The 19620-nt window shown below is 58.9% G+C and overlaps 1 protein-coding gene across 11 annotated transcripts; it reads right to left on the bottom strand.

Moving 5' to 3' along the window:
* Positions 1 to 166: 166 nt before the first annotated feature.
* On the bottom strand, positions 167 to 19453 carry USP19 (ubiquitin specific peptidase 19). 11 transcript variants are annotated; one of them, XM_052678695.1, is made up of 27 exons: positions 19313 to 19451; positions 16344 to 16588; positions 14677 to 14733; positions 13439 to 13567; positions 12741 to 12874; positions 11885 to 12292; positions 11536 to 11803; positions 11287 to 11443; positions 11113 to 11184; positions 10523 to 10638; positions 10020 to 10234; positions 9525 to 9726; positions 9309 to 9442; positions 8999 to 9157; positions 8788 to 8898; positions 8510 to 8620; positions 8259 to 8360; positions 7783 to 7923; positions 7402 to 7520; positions 7028 to 7165; positions 6552 to 6916; positions 5769 to 5879; positions 5064 to 5280; positions 4623 to 4775; positions 4373 to 4536; positions 4122 to 4300; positions 167 to 344 (listed from the first exon to the last, which is right to left on the bottom strand). In XM_052678695.1, exons 2-27 carry the CDS (start codon positions 16450 to 16452, stop codon positions 204 to 206), a joined length of 4212 nt encoding a protein of 1403 aa, XP_052534655.1. In that variant the 5' UTR covers positions 16453 to 16588; positions 19313 to 19451; the 3' UTR covers positions 167 to 203. The 11 variants fall into 11 exon arrangements, with proteins under 11 accessions (XP_052534655.1, XP_052534658.1, XP_052534653.1 ...); XM_052678698.1 differs by having other exon boundaries at positions 10020 to 10228; XM_052678693.1 differs by lacking the exon at positions 167 to 344 and adding an exon at positions 524 to 2555 and having other exon boundaries at positions 10020 to 10198; positions 19313 to 19453.
* Between the last annotated feature and the right edge of the window lie 167 nt (positions 19454 to 19620).

Below are 19620 nucleotides of genomic sequence, written 5' to 3'. Positions count from 1 at the left end.
GCAGAGGCAGCGCAGTGGGCACGCAGCAGTCAGAGCGCATCCGGCTCGGGGGCAGCGAGAGGCCCGGGGCAGCCGGCAGGTAGCGGAGGCGAGCGGAGTTCAGCGAGTTTAATGAGAGCAGGACAAACCCCGACCCCTGCCCGCCCCCCACCCTCCCGGTGCCCAGCCCGGCCCGCACCCCCAGGGCGGGTGCCCGCGCTGCCCTAATCGACTTCTTCCATGCTGCTGTAGGAGGGGGCCGGACGCTCGGCGGGGCTGGCGAAGCGCTCGGGGAGGCCTTCCGCGGCCAGCGGCGGGGTTCCTTCGGGGGCCAGGCCTGATCCAAACGGCACCGGAGTCAGTCCCTGCAAGCAGAAGGCGGCCGTGAGACACTGCACGATGCTGCATACCTCTCAACTCCCACTCCGCTCCCGGCAAAGGCCCCAGAAGCGAGGCGGGTGGAAGGCAACGAGCCCAGAGCAGCCCCGCAGACGGCCCCGACCTGCCCGAGCGCTGCAGCCAGGCTGCGGCACGCTCGGCACAGCCCCGGAGCTGCCGCTTCGCCCCGTCCGGCACCGCCGCCCTGCGCCGCCCTGATCGGGACGGCGACCGGCACGGCTGCGGGGCCGCAGGGTGGGCAGCAGCAGCACAGGAAAGGAAGGGAGGTTCCGGGAACGGAACCCCCACCTGCAGGGCAGGCAGGTGCAGGGAGCTGTGCGTGGCCCCGCGCCCAGGGCTGCAGCGCCAGGCGGAGCAGAGGTCACCCCGCAGGCGCCGGGCGCTGACTCAGCCCCACGAGGGCAGCGCCGTGGGCGCGTGGGGGCCCCAGACCGCAGACAATGAGGCGACTGTTCCAGGACAGGCACGTCCCGACGGCGGGAAGCACCGGGCTGGGACCCGCGTGCAGGGACAAGGGGACGCCCGTACAGCTGCACGACGGGGGCGGGGGGCTCCAGGGGTTGCGTTTCCTCTCTCAAGCCCCTCAGCGCTGCCAGGGCCCCGGCCATTCCCACTGAGCATCCTTCCTCAGACAGCCAAGGGCACTGCCGGCAGGACGGCATCGGAGACGGAAAAGGAAATCACAGGACTCTGAAGTCACCTCTCAAACCCAAACACTCCCGAGCAGCCGGAGCCTCGCTCTGCCAAGGGCAACACGTCTCAATGTCACACACCGCTGCCGCTACAGCCCTTGCCCCAGCCCGGCAGGACTGCGTGCTGCCAGGCCCTCCAGGCACCCAGCACGTGCCACAACTGCTGCCCCACAGCTGGGGCCCCACGGCACAGGCAGGCAGAGCAGCCTGCTGCACCCAGCTGAGCGCAGGGCAGTGCCTTGTGTCAGCTGTGCCCGTAGGACCAGTTCAGGTGGCAGGAGAGGGACACTCCATCCAGCTGCCTCCTGTCCTGGAGCAGCCTCGGTACAGAGCCCCTGACTGCTGCCACCGTCCTGTCACACAGGAGAAGGTGCAGCAGCTCTTAGGAAAACCTGCCTTTATTGGCACACCCCACAATGTGCTGGAAAGTCACGCTCCCAGCACAGCCTCCCGCTGGCCTCCTGCAGCCTAGCTCCTGCCTGCCGCTCCCCAAGCCCACACCAGTCCCCCAAAGAGGTGCTGCCCCGTGCTCCCCCAGAGCCATCCCAGGCAGCTGCACACATTGCAAACCGGGAACCCCAGACAGGCAGGGGCAGCCCACGCAGTTCTGTGAGCGCTATGGGTGCCCCCTTGGGCGAGGAGCAGCGCTGTGGCCAAGCCCTCTGACTGAGCAAGGAAGCACAAAGCACTCTATGACAAGTCATTCAGCCCCAGCACAGGAGATGATGCTGGCCTGGAGGGATACAGCTTGTGCCAGCTCTGAAGAATGTGAGGCTCCTGAAGCAGGGAGAGGCAGCGGGACCAACGATCACGTCAGGGCATCCTGTTCTCACAAAAGCCTCCGAGCAGAGCTCTGCTTGTTCCCAGGATGTTCCCAGTGGCAGTGGCACTGTCCTTTGCCGAGCAGCATGTACCAGTGGGGCCAGCCCCGATGCAAGAAGGCAGCCAGGGCGAGGGCGGGCTGAGGGGATGCTGGTTCTGGGCTGTGCCTTGGCAACGCTGGGGGCCGGCCACACAGCCCTGCCAGCTGGCATAGGAGATGCCAGAGCAGACAGACAGGAGCCGACGGCCCCATGCTTCCCTTGGAGAGCATCGGTGCCCACAGCAGGTGCGTCCTTCCCACAGGGTTCTGTCCTGCTGCCCAGAGGGTGCTGTCTGGCCACCTGGCAGCCCTGACGTCTTCACCATGCAGCATTCTGGCACAGCGCGTGCCCCGGCAGCCCTGCTCTGCAGCTGGCTGCGTGCCCACACCTATCTCCAGCGGGTTTGGTAGATGAGCGGGTAGAACACGTTCAGGAAGAGAGCCACGATTGCGGCCGTGGTGGCCAGGATGAAGTATTTGACGCAGCCTTCATCTGGGTGTTGGGGGGTACCCGGACTCCTCTTCTGGCCACGGGGCCTCCAGGAGTTTCTCACAGGCCTTTGGGGAGCCTCGAGCTGCAGCTCTTGTTCTTCAGCCTCCAGTTCCTGCCAGATCAGAGAAGCCTGCGATGTGGAAACCTGCGTCAGCACTTGGAGAACACAACTGGCAACACCCCTCGCCATCCCCCGGGGCAGGCGGCTGCCTGCGAGCCCAGTCCCGTGCCCCACCAGCCCGCCTCCCCATGCAGCACGGTCGCGCCCGCCCCCACAGCTCCTCGGGGCTGCTCTGGTGGGCTCAGGCGATGCAACAGGAGAGCAGTGTCTTTGCAGGAGCCAGCGGCTGGATCCCTCTGGAGTCGATTCTGAGGCACCGACGGATCCACGCAGGTGAGGGGCAGGTAGTAAGCTCGTCACAGCTCAAGTTTGGTGATCCCAATGCGACTGTTCAGATGACGGCCAATTCAGAAGCAGCTTGCGTGGCAGGAGGCACGGTCGCAGCACAACCAGTCCCAGCTCTCCTTTGGTGGGTTGGGATCCTTTGAGAGCCAATCACAGCCCAGCTTCCAAGAGGATTATCTGCAGGCACCAGTCACAGCCCAGCCTTTCCCTATGCCGGTGATCGCGCAGGGCAGCCAATCAGGATGCAGGATCTCTGGAGGATGCAGGTGATTCCTGGCACTTGGATACCACTCCGCCCCAGTGGCATCCAATACATCCCATCACCATGTGGGACACAGTGCTGCTGAGGTCGTGATGAGCCCCAGGGGATCCAGTGAGGCCAGGTGCTGCAGGGCACACAGTGATCTCCAGCACAGCAGGGATCCCACATCCAGAGCAGGACAAACGGAGCAGCCTTGCTGTGGCTGCTCTAACACACACACCCTTGTGATGGGAGCAGCCCCAGTTCCCAGCAGAGAAGGCAGAGCCAGGACGCCCAGCCCACGTGAGCCAGGCCAGCTTGTATGGCCAACCACAAGGTCCCAATGGGGCACACGTGTTCAACTATGCCGCAGCCAAACACTGTCCTCAGATCCAACCAGGCCAGCACAGAGGGGACTCAGGGGAGCCTGGCAGGCAGGTGATTTGCTACAACACCAGCCCAGGCCTTTTTTTCTGATATTTCTGCAAAGATCAGTCCAACCATGCCCTACTGATGAGTGCTGAAAGTACTCTTCCTGCCAGCACACCCTCCTCGCCTTTCCTGCAGCACAACATGCTCTGGGGGAGTTTCCCATCAGCATCCCGCAGAAGCTCACAGGCTCAGTACTTGCATTCACCTTTTCTGCATACTGGGCCACAGCAGAAAACATCCCCACCCTATCCCCAGGAGGCCGTACCTCCTGGCACAGCCAGCTCCCATTCCATTGTCCTCAGTACAGAGCCTAGCAGGGCACAGCCCCCTGCTGCCCATTCCTGCGCCCCAGAGCAGCTCTGCGCCCTCCCACCAGCACTCCCAGCCCAGCGGCTGGAACCAGCTCTTCCACCACCCCTTAGGGACAGGACTGTTCCAAGCTCACAGCCAGAACAAGGCAAGGCAGACCCCAAAGCCCAGCTGGCACACGCTCCTTAGTCTCAAAGAGAGGCGGCACAGCCCCGCAGCGGTGCTGGGCTCCGTGGGGTCCAGCAGGTGGGCACACGCATATTTCAAAGTTCTGTGGCTCTGACGCTGGAAGGGACACAAGCTCTCACCTGACTGGCAGCAGCTTCGGCAGAGGGGGTGCGCTCGGCTCGGTGGTCTGGGGGGTGCCCTGGCAGGGGTCTCTCCACAGGAGAGTTCCTCCGGCGGTAGAAGAGGACATACGCGTATCTGGTTACCACCTGGCTCTCGTCCACGGTGGTGACTGTGCTGTCATCAAAGAGCCGCCAGCCTGAGAGGAGAGAAGGGTTAAGCAAGGAGACTGTCCACAGCTGCAGGGGAGGGGAGGGCGGCGGATCCTCACCCACGTCACTGCGCTGGCTGTTCTTGTCGTTGGGCAGGCGGGCGTATGCCGTGTAGTGCCCGCCAATCATGCCTCCATAGTGATTGATTACAGCGTACAGGTCATACACGGGCAGCTGCTGCTCACCCTTCCGGCCGATGCAGAATTTGCTTAGGTCCAGGCTCCTGAGTACAGACACAGAGACGGTCAGGGAACGGCCAAGGCAGCACAAGCAGTACCATCCTCGGCACTCCATCCCCTGAGCTCTCACCGGACAGGGAAGTCAACCATATCGTTGATCTTGTCCCTCCAAATAAAGCTGCGGAAGGAGAAGCGCTTGAGCTGGATGATGAGGACGTTGGGCAGGCGCCACAGCATCAACTGCTTGGAGGCCTCACGGTGCTGTTTGCACTTGGGGCAGTACCTGGGGAAAGTATGTGTTCGTTATCAGAGAGCCCCGGGTTTCTGAGCCCAGCCCTAAGCTCCCCAGTGTGTGGATGTGCCAGAAGAGACAGGAGGTCTCAGCCTCCCTGCCAGAGGCGGGACAGCACAGCCCCGCACAGCGCTGGCATTGCTCCCTGCTGGCATCTGGCCGCCTTCCCCAGCGCTCCTGGCTGCCAGGAGAAATGTCAGGCAGGACCAGGCAGCTCCTGGGAAACCCCCACTGCTGCCTGCGCCCGCAGGCTGGAACCCGCCACGTCGCCTTCCTCACCATGCTTCCTCTGGGGCCAGGACTTCGGGCTTGGTGAAGAGATTGAGGCACTGCTCCAGGGTGAAGTGGCCAGCTCGGGCTGCTTCACTGGCTGAACTCGGATCCTCCACACACTCCAGCTCCTTGGACTCCACCAATACAAATTCCTTGAGGCGCTCATTGTTCTTCCACACCAGGGCAAGGGAACAGTCATCTGTCAGCTCCAAGGGGGTGTCACCTGCAAAGGGGCACACACCTCAGGCAGTTGGCCCCCAAGTCCACCCTTACTGGACTAGGAGCAGTCTTGCCAAGCCCAGTTTTAACACACCACGGCCAAGAGGATGCGAGTGGTCCTGCCACGCACCCTCACTGCTGAAGCTAGGTTCTCCGCCCCAGGGGGGAATAAAATCAGCATCTATTCAGATATGAGGTGATCCAGCCACACAGATCTCCGTTCCTCTAGGAGTGTGGGAGGATGAAAGGAACCAGTTTATTTGCTCAAGGGATTAGGAGCTTGAGAAGAGCTTCTAGGGAGCAGGCACGAGCTCTGCATGGTGCAGCCCTGCCCTCCCACGCCAGACCCAGCTTCTGCTGCTCTGCCTGGTGCCAATGGCATACCTGGGCTTGCTCTGGCCCTAGGAGCCTCTTACACCCTGTCCACGTAGATCCACTCTCTGCTAGAGGCCGCGAGGGATGAAATTGATCTCCCCAGGGCTCCAGGCTCACCTTTATCTTCCAGCTTATACTCTTTGTTGGCAGCATCGATCTTGTTGATGTAGAACTGTGTGGCACGGGCGCTCAGCGAGTCTGGAGTGTGCTGGTACCCAGGGATGGCAGCTGTGGACAGGCAGGGACATATCTTCGGTGGCACTGCCTGTTTGCCCTGCGTAGGGGCCAAGAATTTGCAGTGCCCCCACCCCCATCTCACATGCTACGGCCTTGCAGGGACACAACCACGTGCCCAGTGTCCTTGACTATTTTTAGCAGATGCCTGCCCCTGGCAAGCCACGCTCCTCTGCCTGCATTGCCCCTTCACTGCACATTGCTGCCATCCTGAGACAAGTGTCTGGAAACGTGACAGCTGGGCGGCCGAGCGCAAGAGGCTGCTCCCGTGCAGCTGAGTCAGAGTGAGGGAAACATTGCGCTCACAGCCCCGAGGGGCTCCGCGCTGGGCTCTGCCCTCCCACGGGACTCAAGGCTTCTGCCAACCCTGTCTCCCCACCCTCCAACAACCCAAACTCTTTCCAAGTCAGGTCTTTGCTCTGCTGCACAGGCCCTGCCAGGGCAGGGCAGAGCGTGGGCTGTTAGGCATTTCAGGTGGAGCTGCACTTCTGAAACACGGCTCCCAGAGCTTCCCGTATATCCAGTGGGGTCTCCAGATCAAGCCGCACGGGGAAAACAGATACTGTGGTGAGAGGCGATGCCAAGGAGGGAAAACTGCTCCCTGCCTTGCCTGGGGGCTGCCTGGGTTCCTGGCACAGACAGGGTTAGCACCGCAGCACCTCCTACCTTCTGGTTTGAGGGCTCTCTCATAGGACGGCTCTTTCTCACAACAGCTGTCGCCCTGTGAATCCATGTGCTCAGAGAAGCCCGAATCCAAGCTCAGCAGGGAACTCCTGGCAACCAGAACCTTGCTCCGAACAGTGCCAGTGTCGCTCATCTCTGGGTGCAGCTCAGGCACAGCTGGTGAGAGGGGAGGCTCCTGCAGGAGGCCAGAAGCCCTGTCCCCCTCCCCCAGCTCAGGAGCAGGGGTGGCAGCAGCACAGCTGCCTTTGGCCAGGGGCTCCAGTTTGTCTAGGAGAAGAGGCTGCAGCCCCTGCTCAGGTGACATCCGTCCCAGCTGGAAAGGAGGCTGGAACACGCTGACCGAGTACCTGGGCAAGGAGTTGTCAGTCACAGCAGGCCAGGCACAGGGCTGTGCTCAGCTCAGCTCCTGGCTGCGCTTGCTGCTGCAACAGAAGCACCTCCCTTCCCTGCACCCTCACCTTGCGTAGCCCTCCAGCAGCTGGGCCAGGCGGGCGTAAGTGAGGCGGGATTCCGGCACACTGATGAGGAAGGGGAAACCGATGTTCTCAGGGCGGCACAAAGCCTTGTGGTCTGGCCAGTGTGTCTTCTGACATGTCCTGTAACACACAGAGCCCCAGTGAACCCAGTGCCTGGGTTCACAAACAGGCAGGACCTCAGCAGGAGTTTGGTGGGGCTCAAGGGGTGTGTTTGGAACAAGAGGAGTGCTGCAAGCCAAACTGGCTCCCTCCCAAAGGCCAAGCCCATCCCACCTCCTGCTAATGGGCTGAGCGCTCCCACTCAACCCTCCACAGCTGGAGACCCTCCCCCCCTGTGAGGCACCAAGCCAACTCACACGTTGCAATAACCGACTCGATAGCACCTTGTGCAGCGCCTAAGCTTCTCTTCCTCTGACAGCTGCTTCTTCTGGCAGGCTGCACACTTGGCGACAGGGACACTAGGTACCTGGGGGCGCTGCAGGAGAAAGAACCCATTGGGCATGGCAAGGCACCTGAGCAAGATAAGGTAGCCTTGTCAAGCCCTTGTGCTTGCTGCAGCTGGTCGGAGTCACTCACCAGGATGGGCAGCCCTTTCCTGCAGGCAGAGGGCTGCCAGGGCCATACGCTGGGCACACATCAGCCAGTATGCCAGCCTTGTGTTACCCTTCTGTGCAAGCTCTAGCACTGCTCTCCTCATCTCGTTCAGCCTCCTAGCAGTCTCAATCCCTGCTACTTACCTGCTGGACCTGCAGCTCCACTACCCGCTCCTTGGCCAGCTCTGGGGACAGCACCTCGAAGCAGAGCAGCAGGTCTGTGGGAGAGACTGTGTCCAGAGACTGGGACGGCACGAACATGCGTTGGAAGCGATTCTTAATTACCTGCCGGGAAAGCAGTGGAACAAGACTGTGTGAGGGACTGCCTTGTGCTCAGAGGGCTGTCCAACTCTTCCTCTCCTGAGGAAGCCACATGAGCCCCATGGTGAGATGTGGCAGCAGTAGCATCACAGAGACTGTGTGCTCTGCCCGCCATCCTGCCAGGATAGCACCGCCTGCCCTGCTGCAGAGGCTCAGCCCACTCGAGCAAGGTTCTGCCATGCAGCACCTCATGCATGACACTACCATCCATGGACAAGTGGCTGCTGGTGGCAACGTGTGGAGCCAGGGGCATCCACATCAGCAACCCACAGCTTGGTGGTCAGTTTTAGCATTCTTACCTCTGCTAGGCGCAGGTTATCTGGTTTCACATGCACACTGTGGGCCACCGAGTCGAGTACCTCCATGGCACTGGAGTTCTCCTTGCTGATACTCACAAGGAACTGCCACAATGTAAGTGCCACATTAGTAATGCCACATCAAGACACACAGGCCCTGGCTTAACAGAAGCCCACTTGCACAGGACCAGCTGCCTGTGGCACCTCCAAGAGCCCTCTCAGGCTACCTCCCCAGAGTAATTAATGCCCTTTACCTTGATGGGTTTCTTGTGCGGCTCCTTTGCAAAGTAGTATACAGTAAGCACCTTCTGTTTTTGTGGGAGTGGAACAGGGAGATACAGGAAGGGGTCAAAGGTGATGGACACCTGCAGACAAGAGAGCCCACTCAGTATTGGGAATTGTTTGGGTCCGAGATCAGCAAGACAACAGCCTCGTGAGACTGGAGATCCAGCCACATCCTGAGTGTTGTGCTCTAGGGGCTGGAGCCTGCGGAACAAGAAGCACAGGGGCACAGCCTCCAGGGCTGCTCTACCTTGGAACAGACTGGGCACACCAACTTGGATTTGTACTGGCCCTGGAATAGGTCCACAATGAAGGAATCATTCCTCATCTTGTGTCGCTGCCAGGCTTCCTCAGCTACTACCTGTGGAGAGAAAGGGCTCAGCACTACACTAAATCACACGGGCCAGGGCTGCTCTTTAGCAGCCAGTGCTCACAATAGCCTTGGAGACAGACATCCTCACCTCATCAGGCCTCCCGTCTGAGTCAACAGTTTCTGTGTAGGGTTTGTTCTGGATGCGGTTGAGATCTTCATGCAGGCCATCAAGCAGAAAGGCCATAAACTCTTGAGCATCATGCTGGGCATAGCCAGTGAACTGACTGGCCTTGCTGGCCACAATTGCCTGTGGGGAGCACAGTCATCAGCCCACCAGCAACACTGTTTGCCCCATGCCCAAAGCCTGGCTGCACCCAAAGCAGCAGAGCAGCACGAAGAAATGCTGAGACCCACGGCTGAGGACAGTGGAACAGCTCCCACAGAACACTGGCACCTACCTTCAGTTTAGAGGGCTGAAAGGCATGGTGCGTGCCTTTCCACAGCGCTCGCAATAGCATGGCAAAGCCGATGGCCAGGCGTCCCCCTGTCCCGAGGGGGTTGTTGTAGTTGATTTCAGACTCGAAGGACCGATCTGTAAGATAAGAAAGAGAGTGAGGGTGGCTGCTGGCTGCACAGAGTGGCAGAGCTCTGCTGAGCACCAGGCATGTGCTCACCATGGAAGTAGTCACGTAGCTCCCGGGTGTTGGACAATGACTGGATGACGCTGTTCATGAAGCAGGTATTGCCCAGATTCACCAGCCCTGTGAAGCCAGGCAGGCACACCTTCTTTTTCTCATCTTCATCCTCATCATCTTCCACACTCTCAGCACTCACTGGGCTGTGTGTCATCGGTGGCACCATGCAGGTTGGTTTGGGCTGCCAAAGCAGAACGAGATGTGATGATGCTGTGCACTAGGGGGTCTCTGGAAACATCAGAGGAACCCAACTATCCAAGCCACACCTCATGTGGGACTGGGCTGGAGCCACTATCCACCAGGACAACCGCTGCCCCAGTTCTGCCAGCTATGCCTAAGGAGCGTTGCCGACTCCTCCTCCAGGAACAGTCTGCCAGACCCCAGAGCAGCACCAAGGAGATGGAGTCCAACCAGAGGGACAAGTGGACGCCCACCTCCCCCCAGCCAGGTCAAACACAATATAACTCTACTCACTGAGGGGATGTGTGGCTCTTGCTTCACTGCCACATGCTCTTGGGTTGTACGGGCTGCCACGCCATCCAGACTCCCATCCTCGACACGTGGCTTATCTTTCTCACTGGTTCGGGCCTCCTCTTTGCTGGACAGGGGGTGCTGGTTACTGCCTGGAGGGGTCTTATCCAGAGGGGTAGGGCCTGTAGGCATGGCAACCTTTGCACCACCCACTGCACCTTAAAAAGGGGGAAGGGTGGGCCTGTGGTTAGCAGCACCGTGCACTGCCCACAGGGGGGCTGAGCTGCTCGGCCCATGCTCACACACAGCCTCTTGCCTACTCCCACCTTCCAGTGCAGGAAGGAGAGCAGCAGTGCCTTTCCCCGAGTGCCCAGATTGCCGGCCCCACACCCCTCCTTCCCCAAGATCCCATGCTAGAAGATCCATTCCTTCCAGCCACTGCAGGTGGCAAGGAAAGCACTAGGTACAGGCAGGCAGTCAACACAGAAAGAAGGCAGGGTGCAGACCTCGTGTGGCTGGAGCCTCCAGCCCTCCCCAGCGTTGGCTATGGCGTTTCTTCAAGCAGACATCAATGCGAGACGCTGTGAAGGTGTATGTGCACTGGTCTGGTTCAATAAGGTTCCTGCAAAACACACAGAAAGTGAGGATTGTCCCAGTCCCCCCCAGCAGCCTCAGAGATGCTGAATTCTGCAAGGTAGGCCACAGTCTCCCAGTCAGCATCAACCCTGAGGGGGACTCCACAGAGCAGAACAGACATCCTCAAGCTTAGCCACACTGAGCACACAGGAGACCTGCCTTCTGGGGGATCCATTCTGCCTGGCTTCACATACCCACTCTAGTGGGATGTCTCAGCTAAAGCACACACAGCCTGGTCTGGCTCTGTCCCCAAGAGCTCTAGATCAGGTTGGGCGAAGATTGCAGATAATGAAGTTTTCTTCTCTGCAATTATCCCAGGATCGTGGTGTTAGTGCAGTATGGCGTGACAGAGACACTCAGGTGCAGATATGAGCATGTCCTGCACAAACCAGCCAGCTGGGACTGGCTCCTGCTCTCAGCTCCCTCATCTCAGTGTAAGCAGGCAGGATGGGAGTCATACCTGAGCTTCACCTGCCACCGGAACACTGTGTGGGGCCCACAGCCAGGATGGAGGCGAAGGAAGTTTATATCACTGCAAAAAAATATAGAACAAGTGAGAACAGATGAACAAAGTAGCCTGGCAGCAGCCAAAAGCTCCACATCAGTTTGATGCCATTCAAAAATGCATTTATACCTTGTCTGGAACACCAGTGTAAAGTCCTGCTCCCGGAAGAAAACCTTGGAAGTCTCCTTATGAATCTCCTTCACATATACATGCACCACCACCAGGTCATTGCCCTTCTCATATGAGTCATTCTTGACAAAGGTCAGGCTCACAAAAGGCTCTGGCTCTGAACAGGAAAAGACATGAAAAGAGATCACCTTTATTGCACTCCAAGGCAGCAGGTTGCCCAACCAGTCCACTGACCCCTGGGCTACTCACTGTCAGCTGCTGCTTCCAGAGCCACATCGTCCTTGGACCAGTCCCTCTTCTCTCCGTCTCTGCCTAGGGGACGCGTGGCTGACGGGATGGTCTTAGAGCTCTCTCCCAGGACAGGTGCACTCTCCCGGCCCCGTGAGGCTTCAACAGGGCTGCCTGGCTGCAGGACTCTTTTCTCCACACAAGTGGCAACACGGTGGGGGAACATCTCTGTGGTAGCAGCAAGTGGTGGCACCTCCACAGGAACAGTCTCCTTGGCCATAATCACAGCCTTTCAAGACAGAATGACAGTGAAAAAGAGATCACTTGACCCCCCGCGCCGCCTCTTCAGCAGCACCCCATCGCGACGTACCTTCTCTAGCGGCGGTGCGAGGTCAGTCAGGGCTGTAGGCGCATCGCCCTGGCTGGCTCTGCCATTGCGACGGCTGCCTGACCTCCCGCCATGCCCTTTGCTGGGCTCCACGCTCCCGGTGACTCTGGCATTCGGCTCCTCTTCAGCAGGAGCCACTTTGAGGTACACCGCCCGCTTGGCGCTGGGGCCGCTCTGCGTCCCTGGGCTGGCTGGGCTTTTCCCTCCCAGGGTGTCGCTTCTTCCCTGAGCGCGCTTGGGGTTGGAGGGCTCTCGGCGGGTTCTTGGCAGCTCGGTGCTTTCAGTCCGTGGCTCTTCAGGGGCCAGTTCTGCAGAAGCAGCCTTCTCCTTCCCGTTCTCCCAGCACGTGGCCCCCTTGCCCAGCTCTTTGGATCCATCTTTCTTTCTCTTCTGTGAAAAGTAGCGCAGCACAGTGGGAAGACAGCCAGACAGCAGTACCTGTCTTGCTTCCTGCCAGCCCCTCACCCTTAACTCCCCCTTCTTCCCCTTAACTCCCCCTTCTGCTGGCTGAAGCTGTGCCAGCTGACAGCGGGGCATTGCCTCTGAAGGAAAGGTTTTCTGCTCGTCTGGATCAGCTCACATCTAGTCCAGAGACGTCCAGAGACTGGGTTCTATTCCAGAACCCAGAGGCTGTGGCAGGCAGGACAGGGACATAACAACATGCCCTCCCTTGGACAGAGGTGGTTGGCTCAACAGCCCCCATGCAGCATGGGGATGTAGGATGTGTCCTAAGATGCTCCCTGGGTCAGGGCAGCTCAAGAGCAGGGAGTGAAACCCCCACCCAGCTCTGTCAAGCTCCATACAGTCCCCTGAAAGGCAGAGGTCCCCTTGCCCTCACCAGAAGCGAAGACCAGGTGTGGAGTGGGATCTTCTTCTGAAGCACAAGCTGCAGAAAGTTTCCCTTCTTGCACTGTATCTTGCTGCAGGATCCCTCAATCTCCTCATAGAACTGACAGCTCCACTGGCGCCCATCTGCAAGAAAAGAGGGATGGGACCTCGGCTGTGCAGCAGGCAGCAATCTACTCTACCCATAGCCCTCCCTCACCTGCCTCAGGGGCTAGGAAAGCTCTTGTCTGAGAGCCAAAGAGACTGCAGGCAGGCTGCCACCACATCCCACGAGCCTCCAGGATGACACCAGCTTTATTGGGTTTGCTTTGTACATCTGGCTGGCCTCCTTCCCAGAGGGAAGGCACCGGGTCTCCCTGCCCTCAGGGGCACGGACACTTTTTTCAAGGGATACCCAGCACCAACTCAGTCATCCCAGAGGGCAGGGCAGAGATGCATCCAGCACAGCAGTGGGCACCTGTTCACTTGGCAGAGAGAAGCCGGCTCCCGTCCTCTCCAACCCTACACCCTTCTTCTTTTACACTGCTCTCATATCAGCCTGGCCTGCTGGCTGAAGCTGTGCCAGCTGACAGCGGGGCATTGCCTCTGAAGGAAAGGTTTTATGCTCGTCTGGATCAGCTCACATCTAGTCCAGAGACGTGCCAAGCCCTGCTGGAGAAACATTTGCAGCAGTCACTCCATTCCCTGTACCTGGTAGTTTGATCACACAGTCAGTATCAGTGAAAAAAGTATCCACGTCCTCCACCTTCAGAGATCCACTTCCCAAGTTCAACTTGACAATGATCTCATCAGCATTCTGCTTCCAGTCCAGCAGCAACTCTAGGAAGAGGAAGGGAAGCTTCAGCCATTTGCCCAGGGCGCACAGCCACAGTGCCCACGCCCAAGCTGGGGAGCGTGAGCCCAAACGCGCATTTGGTTGAGGACATCAGGGCAGAGGACACAGCTCATGACAGTGAATGAGAAACAATTACAATCTACTCTTATCAGGTCACAGACAAGGACCCGAGCAGCAGGCTGCAGCAGGTCAGGTGAATCCTAGTGGGAACCAGAGAGATCATGAGGCAGAAAGGCTTGGCCCAGTCACGTGCAGCAGCAGGGCTGGAAAGAAGGGGCGGCTCCTGCCAGCTACAAAGCAATTGCTGCTTTCCCAGCGAACAAGGAAGCCACAGAATTACTCTGGGGGATACAAGTGGACTCTGAACACAACCAGAAATTGCCACTTCCCCCTTTGCATATGCAAAATGAATAGCTCAGCTATAGTCACGAAGAGCACTGTATTCCTGATAGGTAAGCACAGTTAACACAGCTGAAAAACAGGTGGGCCAGCCAGCCTGGCATGAACATCTCATCCAGGGAAAAAACACAGCAGCAGTGTCAAGCCACGGCAGACAGAACCCCATCAGGTGTCCACCAGGCTCTAGGTCTGCCCGTGCAGCATCCTAAAATCCCTACAGAAAAAACTTGATGTTTCCTTAATTTCCAGTTGGTTTAGTTCTACTTTTCTCGGCTGTCAGGATTTTTGTCTATCTGTTCTCAAAATGAGGACCTGGAGCCAAGGCAGAAACCAACCAGCACCTGATGGGTGACATGGCCTGAGATCTTCCCAGCCTGGCAAGTTTCCTGCTACGAAACAAGCAGGAGGATGCCAGCGGCAAGATATCCCAGGGCTGTGCTCATAGGCACTGCGCACCTGGGCCAGAAGCAGTCTGCCGTGTGCCTCAAACCTCTCCCTTGCACAGGGTAGTTCCCTGCCAGGTGTAACATTCTCTGGGAAGGCTGCACCCTGTTAAGAGGAGCACAAGGGCAAGGGAGCGCTCGGGTTAGTTCTGCTGATTGCCAGAGCACAGGATGGCAAGGCAAGAGCTTCAAATCCTTTGCGAGGGCGCTTGGTGGCCATGCACTGGCAGCTAGCGCACACCTCAACTTACCCTCCTCCAAGTCCCTCTCCTGGGAGGTCTCAGCCTGCTCGAGCTCAGGGCGAGACACTGGTGGGCAGAGAAGCAGAGCACAGGTGGGTCTCTCATTCAGTCACTTTGGAGCACCGGCTGGTGCTCCAACACCCAAAATTTTATACGTCAAACCAAACTTCTGCCCAGCCTTTTCATTTGTACGTGCTGCTCATTTCCCTCAAGCTTCCTCCCACCTCCCTTGCTGCCTTGAGCTTTTCCACAGCAGCAGAACAAGCCAGAATCCAGGATGGGTGCTGTGTACTCTTCACCCCAGTTCAGCAGTGAAAGCAAAATAACACTGATACACCAGAAAGACAGTGCTGCTTCAAGGCCTGAATCACTGTGGAGCTTGTGGTAAATGGGCTGTGTGCCCCACTCAGTATGCCAAGTCTCTGCTAGCTCCCAGCCTCCACCCACATAGGAGAGGCTCTGTTTTGATCTTACACTGAGAAAATGATGTTAGGTTGTGCTCAAACCACTTCTGCTGTAACAAGAGAACCAGGCAGCCCAGCTGCACTTTAACATTCCCATCACTGTGCAACCTGCCAGAGATAAAACTTCCTCCCAGATCAGACCAGGGGACCAAACTGACCTGACACCTAATCCCTGCTCCCTGCAGGATTACCTCCAAGAGCCAGAAACATTTCAGGGTCAGCTCCACCCCCACAGGGAGATGTGCTGCGCTAGGCAAAGGGGTCAGTGCAACAGCACCTTGTCCTGAAGCAAAGAACCAGTGGTAAAAGGAGCTGTGATCTCCACTCTAGAGAGCTTACAGGGCAGCCCTCCTCAACAGGCCACAGAACAGTAGGGAATCTCTGTTGAGTGCTGCAGTCACAGGCGTAACGGTGCAGCAAACCCACACTCTCTGCGCCTTGGTGTTTTGCATTGGGGGTTGCAGCCTATGGTTCAAGCGCAGACATCAGTAAATGCTATTTCACCTTGGCCTACAAAAGGCTGTGTTATTCTGAGGTTACAACAGTCAGCACAGAGCCGGCACAGAAATGAAGCAATTTGCCAGGGACACTGTGCTGCAGAAGCAGGAAGTTGTGTTTGCCTCCCGCCTGCAGGTACTCCCTGCCCAGCACAGCAGCCCACACCTGGAGCAATGTTTTTGTCACCAGATACACAGCGGCAGGGAGGGAATTAGCACAGAGCAATGTGTCACTCGAGCCGCACCTCGCCCTGCTACAAGACGTGAAGCAACAGCCCCATCCACAGGCCCTGCACCCCGTGGCTGCTGTCAGCACCTCCGGTACCAGCCTGCAGCACACAGGCCGAAAGACAGAAGAGAGTCCAGGTGCAAAAGCACCTGCAGGCTTTGATCCTACTCCCCCTGGGTGAGGCAGCTCAGCCCAGATGAAAGCAGTGAACAGGCACTGTGAGCAGCGCCAGGCTTAAACTAACAAGGGAATGGACCCGACCTTCCTCATATCCCTGAGGCGAGGCAGCACAAAAGAAAGGAGGTTACAGGTCCAGGGAGGACACTGTGCCAAAGAAGATCCCACTGCATGGTTTACAATCAGTCACAGGAAGCGATTAGTTAAATCTGCTTATCCTGCAACAGATGGCTGCAAGGCTCCCACCCGCAGAGCCAAGAAACCATCCTGCTGGGCCTGCTCCGTGCGGCACTGCCTGGGGGCTCTCACCTTCCTTGCTCTCCTGGTTGGCTCGATCCTTCTGCTTCTTCTTGTTGGTGGTATCATCCAAGCCCCGAGACACTCTCCTCTGGCCGGGGGCATTGGTGCTGCTGGACATTTTCAGCCGTTTGGACGACACAAACGGCCCACCAGGGTCGGTAATGGAGTCTGGGTCAGGGGTGCGACGTTTTCTTCCTGGCCCAGCTATCTTGGCGACTCTCTGTGCTCAAACTCTCTGGCAAGGAACTAGTGGCCTAAAGAGAGGAGAGAGCAAGCATGGCAGGAGGAGTAGATGGAGAAGGTCCAACAGCATCAGGAGCTACCGCCCCGAGGCTCCCAATGCCCTCACATGTCCTCCTCTGCAGCCTTTATAGGAAACCCTCAGAGCCCTTACAACAACCAAAAGCATGGGCTCCCAAAACACACAAACCTGGAAAGTAATTCTCATGCTCATGGCGCCCACTGCGTCACCCAGAACCACTGCTGGCTCTAATGGCATCCAATGGCAGAGCAAAGGGGGGCAAAGTGATGTCCCTGTCCCACGCAAGCCAGCCCCACAGCACAGGGCACTGGGCAGGTCAAAACAGCATTCCATGTAAGAGGGTGGGAATGGAAGAAAGAAACACCCTAAGAAGGAAGCAGCAGGAGAAGGAGAAGGCCTGGGAGAGGTTCCCGTGACAGCAGAAACAGAGCTCCCTGGCACAAGGGAAGCTCCTCCCTCCACCCACCAGAACAGCGGCACCTTGCATATTCATCTCCCGCTGATTTACAGACAGCACCAGCAGGGCCGGGCTGGAAACAAGACACCCCTGCTCCGAGTGCTGGGGAGGCTGGGCATGGCCTCCCACTGCCACCCAGGCCAGCGCCGGGAGCCACCGGCCCAAGGGCTGCAGCTGGTCTCAGTTTTGCCCTGAGATGTTCAGAACAGAGAACAACTGGTGCAACCTGCTGAAAACGGCTTCCTTGAGCTCAACGGCATCTTGGCCCCGCAGCCCTCACAGCTGTGCCTGGCTCTCCAGCAGCAGGAGCCACGCATCACCCTGTCACCCTTGCACCAGCATAAACCTAACATTCTGCCCAGACACAGTCAGGGGCAGGACAACATCAGGTAAAGTGCCAGTCCGGGCTGAGCAGTGCCAGAACGTTTGTGTTCCAGGAATGCACATGGCAACCAATGACCACAAACTGCAGCAGACCTCATATCAAAAGTGCTGGCACCCTTAGTGCAGCAGCAGCAGGCCCAGCCCGACGGCAAAGCCCACACTGAAACCACTTCTCATCAGGCTGACCTGCCTCAGTCAAGAACCAACAGAACAGAGTGGAAAGCTCAAGTGCCTCTGACTGCCCAGCACGGGAACCCTCAGAACTCACACCAGGAAGGCCCCAGCCAACCCAGGAAGGGAATGCTGAGCAAGACCCTGTAGTAAGCTCCCAGAAAGGGAAGAGAGCAGATGTGGAAGAACAGCAGCTCCAGCCCTGAGCTGCTGAATGTACTGTACTGGGCATTGCTGCAAAGCTTGGCCAATGTGGGCAAGCTGTGCTTGCTGAATTACTTTTGTCTCCAGTGGGAAAACTCCAGAGGAGCAGGAAATTAAAAGCAGATACTGCTCTACTGCATGGCCAAGCCAGGCCACATTGCATCCAAAGGGGCAACACCAAGAAAAAGGAGACAGGGAGCTCTGAGTAAGGTCCTACAGAATAAGGAGGGCAGGCATGCTTGCAGCTGCTTTGTCAAGGAAGCTGGGCACTCCCCTGCCTGCTGGGGCTTGGCTTCTGTGGGTCTGCAGCCACCGGTTACACCTAACAGCTGGCAGGAACTGAGCAGCGCTGGGACTCCGCCTGACTTTGGCTGCCGGAATCCTGATCACAGCCTCAGGCCATTGTGGGTGCCTCAGGGTTTGAGCCAACTATAAGATAAACACGAGTTACTCTCACTGGTTTATCCTAATCCTGGACTCTTCCCCTCTCCACAAGCAGGAAATGTGCAGCAATGGGGCAGCAGCCAGCTGTCCAGAGCACAGCATTTTGCGTGCTGCTGCTCCCAGGGGGTCAATACTGAGGGAGGTAATACCAGGGCTGAACCTTTGGGAGGCACCGGATGGGTGCGTGAGCCACAATTCAGAGCGCTTCAAGTACGGAGAGTGTGGTTATAAGAGTAGGTGCTTCTCCTTCTCTCATGTGTTGTGTCAGTGTGAGCACCCACGTGCTGCAGGGTGCATCAGACCAAGAAGCCACACAGACTGAAGTCCGGATGGCTGAATTTACTTCAACCTAAATCAGCTCCACAGTTCAGCTCATCCTGAGGCTGCACAAACGTTCTATAGCAATCTCAGTATGGTGTGAATACAGAAATAGCAGCAAGCTGTTGGGCAGCACGGCCACCTCATCTCATCACAGGGCCAGTAAGCGTTCGGGCAGCAACAGCAGGAGGTGCACAACAGGACGCGGGTTGCCCCAGGTGCCGGAGCTGCATTCAGCACTCGGCAGGGAAACACCCCCTGCCTCCAGCCCCCGGCACCCGCCCCTCGGAAGCCTTTAACGGAGCAGTGAGGAGGGGGCTGCCCGCCCCCATCATCTCTTTCCTTCCTCCCCCGCCAACACACCCCGAGCCCAGCCGGCAGCAACGTTTCCCCTCGTGCGAACGGACGCTCTCGGTATCGCCGCTCTCATCCCCCGCGGGCTCAGAGCCTCTAGGCTCGGGCCCGGCCCGCGCTCCAACCGCAGGGCGAGTCCGGAGCTGTTCCGCACGGCCCCGGCCCCGCGCACGGCGCTCCCCCGCCGAGCACCGCCTGAGGGCCCTCGGGAGGAGGAGGCGGAGCGGAGCGCAGCCCCTCGCGGTGCCGGCGGCAGCCTCCGGCCGTGCCCGGCGGCCCCACGGTTCGGACCGGCTCGCGGCAGGGAGATGGCGCCGCCCGCCCCGCGCCCCCCGGGCCGAGCCCGGTCCGGCCCGGCCCCGGCCGCCGCCCGCCCGCACTCACGGCCCGGCCGCCGCTCCACGCTGCCCCGGTCCGAGCCGAAGTTCCGAGCGGGCCCACTCCGGAGACAGGCCCGAGCCCGTGACGCACTTCCGGAAGCCGGCGAACGGGCCCACGTGACGCGGGAGCGTGGTTGGGTCACGTGACGCGAGCCGGGCCCGGCCGCCGGTTCGGCCCCCGCTCTTCTCCGCGCCCGGCTCGGGGCGTCCCCATGGCAACGACGCCCGGCGGGACGTCACCGCGGCGCCGATCCGCCCCCGAGGGCGGGCAAGGGCGCTCCCCGGGCGGGGCGTCTCCGTGGCGACGGGCCG

This window comes from Tympanuchus pallidicinctus, unplaced genomic scaffold, assembly GCF_026119805.1.
Source record: "Tympanuchus pallidicinctus isolate F22 unplaced genomic scaffold, pur_lepc_1.0 scaffold17, whole genome shotgun sequence".
Taxonomy (NCBI): domain Eukaryota; kingdom Metazoa; phylum Chordata; class Aves; order Galliformes; family Phasianidae; genus Tympanuchus; species Tympanuchus pallidicinctus.
The sequence above is the reverse complement of the archived record's forward strand: the minus strand, read 5'-3'. Positions and strand labels throughout refer to the sequence as shown.

What these genes read in the sequence shown, in the direction of transcription:
- USP19 (XM_052678687.1), bottom strand. Translation starts at nt 16,452, where the DNA reads ATGTCCAGCAGCACCAATGCCCCCGGCCAGAGGAGAGTGTCTCGGGGC. An exon ending in CTGTGTGATCAAACTACCAG is followed by an intron (nt 12,875 to 13,438) that starts GTACAGGGAATG and finishes CTTTTCTTGCAG; the next exon opens with ATGGGCGCCAGTGGAGCTGT. An exon ending in TCTGGAAGCAGCAGCTGACA is followed by an intron (nt 11,444 to 11,535) that starts GTGAGTAGCCCA and finishes TTTCCTGTTCAG; the next exon opens with AGCCAGAGCCTTTTGTGAGC.